The 11,765-nt window shown below is 43.9% G+C and overlaps 1 protein-coding gene across 1 annotated transcript; it reads left to right on the forward strand.

The window, feature by feature from the left end:
• Nucleotides 1–4,565: 4,565 nt before the first annotated feature.
• LOC104495692 (zinc finger and BTB domain-containing protein 44) lies at nucleotides 4,566–9,551 on the forward strand (the record flags this gene model as incomplete). The annotated part of the gene is made up of 2 exons (XM_010138690.1): nucleotides 4,566–5,583; nucleotides 9,467–9,551. Coding segments are annotated over exons 1-2 (1,103 nt in total), but the record flags the coding sequence as incomplete, so codon positions are not given.
• Between the last annotated feature and the right edge of the window lie 2,214 nt (nucleotides 9,552–11,765).

The raw sequence follows: 11,765 nt of genomic DNA on the forward strand, positions 1-11,765 counted from the left end.
GGCTCCTTTGTACACTCACCATTTGTAGTGTGCTGTGCTGGAGGAAATTGGAGTGCTGAAACGCCGCGTGCTCCTGTGGACGGTTCATGTCCCCGGCCCAGTCACCACTGCAGCTGAAGGTTACAGGTTTACATTCCACAGATTCCAGTACACCAAAGCGAATGCTGCACGTTGACGTAATTTTGAGCACAGAAACCTTGTGTTTGCTGCCTTTTCCATAAATACCATCAGGCTTGGCAGTGGTGGGCTGAGTTCAAACGGGGTTTGCTGACCTGACTTAAAATACGGTCTTACACAAAGTTTAGAAAGCTCTGGATTGGTTTGCAGTGAGAAGGGTTTGGCAGCGCCAGCCAGCAGTTCTGTCAAGTGCAGCGAGGCAGGATTTGTAATGGGAGATAGTACCTTTTATTAGGCCAGCTGGTGCTGGGGAAAAACAGATGCATGTTTAGATGCACGAGTGTTTCAAGTCTGAAATAGCAAACTCGAAGTTAAGTACACACTAAGAGCAATTGTTCTAATTCAGTTATGAACTTAATTATACTAAGCAATTAGGCAGTCTGAGGAAGCAGGGGGTGCTGGTACCTGTGTAGCACAGAGATAAGGTGGTCCAGGTCACACATTTATCCCGTCAAAGACCCGTTCATGCCCAGGGTGCTGCTGTTGTTTCTGGGATGGTGCTGTAACCAGTGCCCAAGGAGTGGTGTGGGTTAAAAATAGATTTAAAAGCCCCGTATGACCAGTGATCTGATCAGCACTGTGGCTTCAGAGCGGCATGAGGGAACCTGAGGGGTTGGTGAGCACAAAGGTGGGAATTTCCCAAGCTGTTTGGGCGCTGAAGCCAACATGGCATTTATGAGTAAAAACCAAGATTGTTACAGGTGCCATAATTCAAAAGAAATTATTGGAGCCATGAGGTTAGGCAGGAAGTGAAGAAGGAGCTAACTTTTGGCTGCATGCAAGGAGGCAGGTCCTATAAGCAATATATTGCAATTCTGCCACAGTTTCTTTTCCATTTCCACGACATTGCATGCACTGTCCCATGTTTGCTGTTTCGAAGCACAGAAACTTAACGTGTTTAATCATGGTCCCAAAAGAGGGGATGTGGACTGGAACTGTTGCTAAAAATTGTTTTTCAGTAGCCTTGAAATGGTGAGCTCAGTTGCTGCTTTGAACTACCTTTGTGGCTGTAGGAAAAACCAAACCAGTTTTCAAATGAATTGTACAGCGTTTTTGGGACGGTGGTATTGAACCTTCAGACTGCTTTTGGCTAACGGGGGAGAAAATTTTTCTCACTCTGGGAGTCCTGCGGTTCTCTCATTTGAAGCAGAGTTAAATGCAGCCCATTAATGATGGGCTGAAGTGTCCTGCTGAGAGTATTTTTAAAACTTTGGAAAGAGTCCTTAAAATTCAGCATGTTTCTCTTGAGCTTTGAAATACTCTAATGTCTTGAAGTGCGCATGGGGATCGTGGGGAGGAGTGCTGCCAGCAGCTGGGATGGAAAAGCAAGCCCCCGTTTCTGCCATACCAACCCCAGCCCCTGCTTAGAGAGCTGCTGATGGTTTGTGGCTGGAAGATGAACAACTTCTCCGGTTCAACCCGCTTAATGTGGGCACCTTGATGCCCACACCCCTAATACTCCCAGGGTACTGTGTCTGTTTAGTTCTAGTTCACGGCTCTTCAGTTGCTCACGGGTGTACCTCATGGTCCAACAGCGGCTGTTGGGGGCTAATAATCAGTAATAAGACATGACAAAACATTGTATTGAAAGGGTGGTGATCCAAAGATGTGAGGCTTGAGCTGAAGTTGTAACATTGCAGCCTTTTACCCTCTTTTGTCGCCGTGACTTAGTGCAGCTGTAAAAGTGCCCTGTGCCACTGAAAGATTAACCAAGAGAACTGAACCATTTCATGCCCTGGCTGGGCTCTGGCACACTCATCTTTTCTTGCGGAAAATGCTATCATATTGGTTAAATTGCCTTCTGAAAATATTTGACGTTTTTACAACCTCATTATCTGTAAAGAACTGATATTGCTCCCCCTCCTCAGCCCACCCCTGTTGATTTTTCTGAAAACAGCAGTGTGCATCCGTCCTTCATCTGCTCTGAAGCCTGTGTGGGAGCCACTTGTTTGAGTGGTGGTGTCAGCACAGCGAGGGGGAAGGTCGTTCTGCAGAAGGGACTTAACAGAGCAATATCCCACATTCATGGCAGGCACGCTGCTCTTGTAATAAATTTAAATCAATTTATTGCACATCACTGACTTCCGCTATTTTATTTTAAATTCCGTAACCAGATCAAGGTCAAGGAAGCAAAAGATGAAAGGAGAAGGGGAAAGGAAGCCGGGAGAGGGGAGAGGTGCGCAGGAAGGGAGAAGCGGGACAAGAAGTGGTTCAGAGCAGGGTTTGAAGGAGGTGAGCGGAACAGAGACTGGAGGGATGGAGATTGTTCAGATGAGCAGGGAAGCAAAATGGGTTAGTGTTCTGGGTGGATAAAAGCCAGGGGTGTTGCCTGTTTGGGTTTTTATCCTTGTTTATAGTTATGTATGGGTACTGTTTCTACATAACAGATGTATAATTCTGTACAGGCTTGCAAGTGTATAATTCCTTCTGTAGCTGGTGGCGGAACAGAGGTGCTGGTGGACTTCTGATGTGCCAAGGAACTGCTGCTGCAGCTGGGAATTCAGAAGGAAGGGTATCCCAAGGCCATTTTAGAATATGCAGTTAAAAGATTTTACCCGAGTGTTTTGGTCTGAGATCGATTAAATATGCTTTTCATTTGATTCGTGCTGGAGAGCAAACAGTCTGGATCTTCAGATGCCTCTTGAGGTCGATAAATTTTCTTTCACTGAAGGGAGTGTTTTGCTTGTGCTTAACTTCTTCCTCTGCAATAGTGTGAAATTTCGTTTTAAATCCAAGTGGCCCTTTCAGTTTCACTCAGAGTTTATACACATTGTTAAGCGTTAGTTAATCTGTTCTCTTGAACAGGTATTTTCCCTCTGTTTGAAAGTGTGATCGTGGGAAGAAGCAGCAGCCAAGTGTAAATGTAGAACAAGGTAGGCTCTGACAGCTGCCGTTTGACTATGTGCTAAGACCGGTGAGGTTTGTGGTGAACTCCTCCAAACCCGCTGTGCTTTTTGCATCTGCGAAGCTCCACATGAGCACTTTGTGAGCGTGGTGTGTCACCACGTACGTGTGAGGGGAAGGGGAAGGATGATGGAAAGCAGCTGGCTGACTCCAGGAAATAACCAGATCCAATTATGTTGTTGATGTGGAACCACCAACTTTACCAAGATGATATTTCTGTATCATGTTCATTGCCTGACTCTTGTGGAACACAGAAGACTTTTCATGGAAGCTTGGGGGAAGGTGGAACAGGGAAGCTTGTTTCCTTTACAGTGAGGTGATTCAGAAATAATTGGTGAAAACTGAGGAGCTGATTTTCCTTGCTCGGAGATGCTTTGCTCTGTGGCCACTGAGGCCACAGGCATTCCACTGCAGGGGCAGAAGCTGTCCGGACATTCTGCACCCAGCTAGGCATGGTGTCTGTCCCCTCTGTATTGCAGAGGGAGTGAGTCGTGGATGAGCTTCATCCTCCTCAACTCAGAGGCATTTAGTTTCCAGATCCTGCCGCAGACAGCGTGGCGCATACAGTCCCTGCTGCTCCCCAGGACCTTGCACAAAAGCCGTGCATTTGCTCCACACGTAGCAGATAACTGCTCCCCAAGAAGGCGGGTTTGTGTTTTTCAGAAGAAAGACGTTGCCTTTCTCGTGTTATTTATCTCACAAATAAAATCAATTTGCATGTATGTGATTTAAACATAAACTTTCCTTTGAGGTTTATAATCCATTGTGTTTTTGAAGGAATTTTCAATAACTTCTCATCCTAGTCCAAAACTATTTATTAGAAGCAGCTTTAGGCAATCAGTACCTGTGCTACAGCAGGAGAGCAGAGCTCTTGGCCACTGGTACTTTACGTTTACTAGCTCGAAGTGTGTCCTCTGGAAATTCATGCTGTAGTTTCTCGGAAGCTTTCCTGGTATTAAATACCTGTTCTGGGAGATTTACTTCCTCTTCTGGTGGACCCAAAGTAATGTTTTTTCCACTTAAAAGAAACGTTCAACAAAGTCTGTCACGTTTAAGAACTGCCAGTGATAGTTTCCTGGCCCCAGGAAATAAAAATGCATGTTTCTTACACCGATGATAGTTTCAAGAATACTTTCTTTTTAGTATAACAGACATATATTTTTCTCTACAGGGTGATAGGAATTTGTTTTGAGTGGGCAGTAGCAGAAATGTGGAAGATGATCTTAGTGAGAATTTGCAAATTATTTGATCTGTGTTTTTGGAAATTATGAGTAGGTAACTGCATTTCTCTAGAGTTAGTCCACTGCACAGTCTAGAAAAACCTGACCCTAGAGAACTGAGCCGAGTTCTCTTTATACAGAGACACATAATCACAAAGCCACTTCACTTTTGCTTTCAGAGATGAAAATGACAATTGTCCTCTTTGTTTTAGGACGCCTGTGATCTCTCGTATGTGGAAAGAACGCTAGCAGGAAGGTGAAAAGATGGGTGTGAAAACCTTCACTCATAACTCCCCTGCGCACAGTCAGGAGATGCTGGGAAAGCTGAACATGCTCCGCAATGATGGACATTTTTGTGACATCACCATCCGCGTCCAGGACAAAATCTTCAGGGCGCACAAGGTGGTTTTGGCAGCCTGCAGTGACTTCTTCCGTTCCAAACTCGTCGGCCAAGCAGAAGACGAGAGCAAGAGCGTGTTAGACCTGCACCACGTGACAGTGACGGGTTTTATCCCTCTTCTGGAATACGCTTACACAGCGACGCTGTCTATTAACACCGAAAACATTATTGACGTGTTGGCTGCAGCCAGCTACATGCAGATGTTCAGCGTTGCCAGCACGTGCTCCGAGTTCATGAAGTCCAGCATTTTGTGGAACACGCCCAACAGCCAGCAAGAGAAGGTGCTGGATGCGGGACAGGAGAACAGTGCAAACTGCAATTTCACTTCTCGAGACGGCAGCCTTTCTCCCGTTTCCTCCGAGTGCAGTGTCGTGGAGAGAACCATTCCCGTCTGCCGTGAGTCGCGACGGAAGCGCAAGAGCTACATAGTTATGTCTCCCGAGAGCCCCCTTAAGTGTAACACGCAGACGAGTTCCCCTCAAGTGCTGAATCCTTCCACTTCTTACCCGGAGTCCAGAAATCAGCCCGTGGACTCGTCCTTAGCTTTTCCCTGGACTTTTCCTTTTGGAATCGATCGAAGGCTTCAGTCGGAGAAGGTGAAGCAGACGGAGAACTCTAGGACTTTGGAAATGCCCGGGCCCTCTGAGGCCAACCGAAGAATTGCAGATTACGTGACTTGTGAGAGCACGAAAGCCAGTTCTCCCCTCGTGATTGAAGAAGACGTGCGCGTCAAGGTGGAGAGGCTAAGTGACGAGGAGGTGCACGAGGAAGTGTCACAGCCTGTTAGCGCATCCCAGAGCTCTCTGAGCGATCAACAGACGGTCCCCGGAAGCGAGCAAGTGCAGGAAGACCTCCTGATCAGCCCGCAGTCCTCCTCTATAGGTACGGCCACTTCTGGGGTTGCTGTATGTACAGATAGGCTGTGTGGGCTCGTGGGTGTATTGGAGGAAATCTGCTTCGTGGTTTGTCGTGCTTTATTTTTGTGAAACTGCCTTTTTTCCAGCGGTCTTACGAAATGTTACCTATGAACCCTCGTGGGTGGATGGGACTTGGAGCCTTTTAAATGTCTTCGCAGAAGGCAGCTAAGAAAAGTAAGCCTGATGCTAGACCTCCTTACTTGGTGGAGATAGAGAACCCCTTTTTTCCCTCCAGCTGCTTGACTGGGGAAAATAATTCTGTTTTGATTAGTGCCAAAAGGCATGATCTCAACTCAGCTGCAGCACCAAATCTGAGAGACTTGTGGCTGCAGCCGCAGCGGACTGGAATGGCACTTTGCATCAGACATAAAATCTTGTATAATCATGACAGAGAGCCTTTGTAACGTTTGCAGAGTGGTGGAATACTGTCATCTTAATGCCCCAGACGAAAACAAAACCACACAGTCATAATACGGAGAATCTTTCCATTTCTGTGGGATTTGGTTCTCAAGTTGCTGCTTCATATGCTGCCAATTGCGGAGAGAAACTTTTTTCCGTGAAAGACAATTTGAAGCCAGTTTTGGGTTCTTCTAGCAGGCCGTTTTTTATTAGTAGCTAATACTTAAAGGTTAGTGTAACAATCCCTTTTTCCTCTTTGCACAGAAAGCATTGAATGGTTTTTTGGAAGTCAGAAGAGTTGAAGTATTTCTACTTTAATTACCCAAATTTTGCCTAAGTCAGCTATTTTGCTTTCAGTTAAGTGCCTTGACCTGTACTCAGTAGAGTTTGTTTACTGAAAGATTTTTAATAAAGCCTGTTTTATTGCAGACCATAAGAATGGCAAATGTACTGGTCTGCTTCATTCAAAGCAGCCTGCTTGAAAGGCTGCTCCACTTAATTAAATAAATAAGCTACAGCAGAGTAAATAAATGCAGCGTAGTAGCCTGTGTGATTTGTTTTGTTGGGTCAGCGTAAGGCTGTGCCTTCTCTGTAGAAGGTGAGTTTTGGATCAGTCTGACCGTTCCCGTGTATAATCAGAGCTGTTCAACTGCTCAGGTAATGCTCACTGAAAAGAAATGAAAACATTTTCCATTTATCCCATCCCTCCAGACTTCATGCTGTTGTTTTTGTTCGCTGGTTTGTGTAGCTCGTGTGTTGATGTTTTAGATCAGTAAGGCTTTTCCAAATGAAAATGCTTTATTTACTGGAGACAAGGCTGTTTGCCTTTTCTGAGAAGCAGACTTAATATCAGTTTAAATAAAAAACTTTAAATTTGGTTGCCAAAATAGTGCATATTTTAAAAACTGGAAGAAGCAATTTGTTTGCTGGGCAGTCCCCAGGAAAATGGTCCTTGTTCAAGAGCAAGTTTAGTTTGACTCGTTAGATTAGGTACTTTGGAAAGGCCTTGACAGGGCCATGTGATGAGACACAAATTATTCTGTCAGCATAATTGTAGCATCATAGACAAGATAGAGCGAGTAGAACTAATGATTAGGGAAAGTTAAAAACATCATTAACAAGTGAAAGGGGGGGAGTTTTACCACCTGTAACTATAATACCCAGGCGGCGTGAAAGAACAAGCTGGGTGTAAACTCGACATTACAGGAGAGTAAGGTACTCAAGGGTTTGTAGCAGTGAGGTTCTGCACCTGACCATCTGTATGGCGTGGGGCAGAGGACCTCAGGATTTAGCCGTTAGAGCGTTCAAACTTCAGTGTCTGTTATTGAGGATGTCAGTACAGCATGTTCTTCCTTAAAACAGCTACAGGGAGGAGAAAAACCTGCTAGGCTGGGGTCTTCAAAGTACAGATCTGTTCTTTGTCTCTGAATTTTGACACACTCTCTGTGTTTGAGTTAGAGTTCAGTGGTCTTCGTTAACTGTCCTCAGAATAGTTTTTATTCACATTTTGCTGTAGAAAGAAACTGTTCTTGCTTTTTAGCAGTGTTCGCATATGCCTAATACATGATAAGGCACGCTTTGTAGTTAGAAAGCGCTTTTCCCCTCCCAAAGATGTATTTCCTTACCCAGTAATACAAGAGCAGTAAAATGAGGCAGCAAGACATGTTGAAGTGCAGCTTTCTCTTCCCTGAGCATATTTTCCTTGTCTAATTGCATATATTTATCTCAGTTTTTTATTGTCCATTTAAAAAAGCATCCCTGCCTCTCTTTCTGATACTGCAAAAGCTCTTACTCACTCTTTGGGCAATTTCAAGAATCGTTCATTTGCAATTTATTGTATTTGGAAGCACTTCATACTACGGAAGGAGATGTGAAGCAGGGCCTTGATAAATAAGTCATTACGGTTACAGCAATAGCTATGTCTGAGCAGGTATTTTCATAACTCATTAACACTGTTTCCGTTTGAGAGGTGAAGGCATAAAATTAAACCGAAGAGCAATTGGGCTTTTTTTCAGTAGACTCGGTTAAGCATTTCATGGGAAAGTTGCTGAATTTCTCAAACGTGAGCTTGTAACAAAATTAAACCTGTTGATTCTGTAAGTGTTATCCTGACACTGCTGGAGATGCACGGTTCCTCCGTACCCGCCCCGTAACACGGCCTTATGTTAAGGCAGTAATCTTTCACTTCAGTAAGGCTTTGTAGACAGCCTTTTTTAAAGACAGTATTCTCATTCTTTTTGACAAAGTACGAGCATTTTCTGCTTCACTTTCCATGTCTTTATTCCTTCTCTTTTCCATTTTGTGTGACACTTGTCATGACAGACCTAATGATGCTTCATTTTCCTAGCAAGCTCTTGAAGAGGGTTCCCAAATTCAAATGCTCCTGTACCATGCTCTTAGAAAGCAGAACAGCAGCAATTCCTGTTCTTTGGAAATTTGGCGGAGTTTAGTCATTCATTTTTATCATCACCCATAGACAACATCATCATCAAGGGAAGAGAACGTGGGGTGATCTGGTCTGCTCTCTGCCCTCAGCTGAAAGCAAGAACAAATCATGGTTCATCTCAATGGTCACACATCACCAAAGCAGAGGATTATTTTATCCGGCGTTATAGTGAGTGGGGGGTGGTACCAGTTCTCAGAATTGCGTTAGTGCTGTGCTGCCAACATCCATCCCTGTCAACGGTGACATCAGCCCAAGATAATCCACCTAAATAATTGCTTAATCCACCTAAAAAAGGACTGAACACCCATCTCTAAGTGGTGATGAGGGAGGCCCGTCTGAGCAACAGCCCATCAGGTGAATGAAGTCGTAGTTTCGTTCTGTGCTGCATTTACCTTAGATTCCATTTCCAAAACCCACTGGAGCAACATTTGCTTAAGTGTTGGTGCACTGAACAAAGCTCTGGGATGGGTTTGTGTACACATTTCTCCTACAAGCAGATGTTTGGTCTCTTTTGTGTTCCATTTCTCATTTCTCAGAGGGCTCTTCCTGTCTCAGCATCTTAGCAATAAATGAAGGCATTAGCAATGAATATCTGTGTGGAAGATTTGGAGCCCAAAAGCAATGTGTTGTAGCAGGGTGGGACTTTATTGCTCAAGAAGTCTTGAAAATGGATGAACTAGTCCGGTTAGGTACAGTAACATTTCTGCTTTGCCGTGTTGGTACTGGATGTGTTTTGAAGTGTGTTCTGGCTGTATTTAACAGAGATTCTTCCTGTTTTCTAGGAGTGCTAAATACGTGCCCTGTATTGACTTCTCCGTTTGCTAGATAATCTGTGCAGAGGAGGAGTTGATTTGGAACAGGAAAATGATTTTCCCAAAACAGTGTTATTGTCGTATCACCCAGGAAGCAGCATCTCTCAAAGATTCGGGAAAGCAACCTTTAATGTGTATTTACCTGCCCCCCAGCCCTTTCTGAACATCAAATTGCCTTTTTTCTTGCCTAGGCTCCATAGACGAGGGGGTTACGGAGGGATTGCCCACACTCCAAAGTACCTCTGGCACGAACGCTCACGCCGATGATGATGATCGGTATGTACCAATGTAGTGCGCAAACTGTTCTGCAGCAAGTGCTGTGCTGTGATTAACCCACCCAGCCTTAATCCCCAAATGTTTAGCTGTCGTACATCTTCTCTGCGTTGAACAAAGAACAATCAGTGCCTGAAGCTTCAGATGCTTTAGAAGAATGTAGGTGATCAAAGTCAGAATTCGCCTACTTGTTGCTTTCCATTTCCTGTCTGCTTCCAGACAGCGCTGGTGAAGGCAGGTACTCCTGCTTTTGCTGTTTCTTCATCACTGCTCATTATTAATAAACAAATAATAACAAATAACCTTTGCTGTGAAAGGTGTGGTAGTTGCATGCATGCTAAAGCTGACGTAAAGCCACAAAAGCAACAAAATGAAAACAAGCGCCTTCACCAGACATTGCTGCTGCCATAAAGCACCGAGCAGGCAGAGCAGCCTTAAATCTTTTCTCTAAGCATTCTGCATGTAACTCCTCACAGAGATGCTGTGTGGCACTTACTGTAAATATTTAGCAGTCTTTTGCTGCACTGAGATGATGATTTGTTAAAAGAATCCTTGTAAGGGAAGGCTGGCAGAGAAGGCCGAGCTAAAATGAGTCTGTTTGGCCAAAGATGTTTGGTGGTTCTTTTGGAGCCGCGTCATGTACCGGCAAGTGGCATCCAAAGGTACACACAGCTGGTTCGACTTGTATTGCTTTGCTTTTGTGGTACGTGTCAAGCGTGGCGTGTAGCTCCTTTCTCAGCAAAGTTTTTACAGGATGGACAAGGTCGCTTTTGCGCGGTGTTTTGTTAGACAAGTGGGTCTGAGGAAGAAGCCTGAACCTTGGGGAGTCATCCCAGAAACTGTGTCAAGTGAAACTCCCTGTAGAGATAACTATCAAGAGCTGCGATTTCATAGCTCACAAAATCTTTCCTGCCATTTCCATCTAAAACTTGTCCCATCGTAGGATTAAGCCTGAAGGGAAAATAACTGCCTAGGTGAGATTTTCCTGTATGACAGAGAAGATTTTATCTATCTGCTAACAAACCTCGGTATAAAAATAATTCCCAGCACTCGGGGTTGGAATTGATCGTGGGAGCACATGTTGCGTTAGAACTAATCCAGGTTTTTAAAGCTATAAATCTGAAGTCAAGTGGTACGGATATTTTCAGCAGTGGAATATTTCAGAAATTTCCTGTAAAATTGCAGAGCTTCAGCACAAAGTGTGGAGAAGATTTAAAATATATAAAATCCTTCAAACACACTGAAAATTCCCTCTCAAAGATCTCTTCCTTGCAGAGAAGGAAAGAATATTTGCCTTCGTTTATACCCGAGTTTGAAAACAATTACCCTCAGAGTAACAGAACCATCAGCAAAATGAACTAGAATTTGCACATAGTTATATAACACTAAGGGAACCAACAGGTCTGACAATTTTAGACTCCAGAACAAAAATTTTCTACCGAGTGATTTCTTTTATAATTTCAAATGAAAGTGCCAAGATTGTACTTATTCCGTGCATCAGTTCAATGTGCAAAACGGTGCTTTCGAGTCCTGAGAAGTTTTATTTCACACACGTGTGTGTGTGCCTGCCAGGCTGGGACAGCCCTTCAAGCCCTGCCCTTTCAAATTCCCATTTCAAGCATGGCGTGGGCCCACCGGCAAAGAAATACAGCCTGTCATTCACTCTGCAGCAGCTTAGGCACAGTTTCGGGTGTATAAAATGAGACAATACAGAATTCTGAATCAAATGAAACATTCAGCTCTAGCTAAGTCAAGTGAAAATGTGATTAATAAATCATACAGATAGGGGAAGTTTCCATCACTTTTTGTTCGGTATTTTCCTTAGTGCACCTTTAGTTTAAGTGCAGGTTGTTCATTGCTTTATCAGCAGAGATTCTCAAAAATGTCAAAATGAGTTGTGAGTGGACAATGCAATATTGAAAAATTTGTATTTGAGTATGTATTTCATTTCTAGTCATAAAAAAGAGTTTCATCTAAAGGTCTTTCAGTCTGCCATCCTTATCACTGTGGAGAGAACCATAAATATTTCAAAATTTAGCATATCTTAACTCTTAAATAACCAACATAATTAATTGGTCCTCCTTCATACTCAGTGTTTCATGAGCAGCAGCTCGGCTGTGATTGTCGTCAGCTTAATAGACACACAGGAGTCTGTTAGGCGTTAAAGCTACTGTTTCACAGCGCAGCCTGGTATATTATTTCTCTGATAATTTGCAT

Source organism: Buceros rhinoceros, unplaced genomic scaffold (assembly GCF_000710305.1).
Source record: "Buceros rhinoceros silvestris isolate BGI_N320 unplaced genomic scaffold, ASM71030v1 scaffold41136, whole genome shotgun sequence".
Classification (NCBI taxonomy): Eukaryota; Metazoa; Chordata; class Aves; order Bucerotiformes; family Bucerotidae; genus Buceros; species Buceros rhinoceros.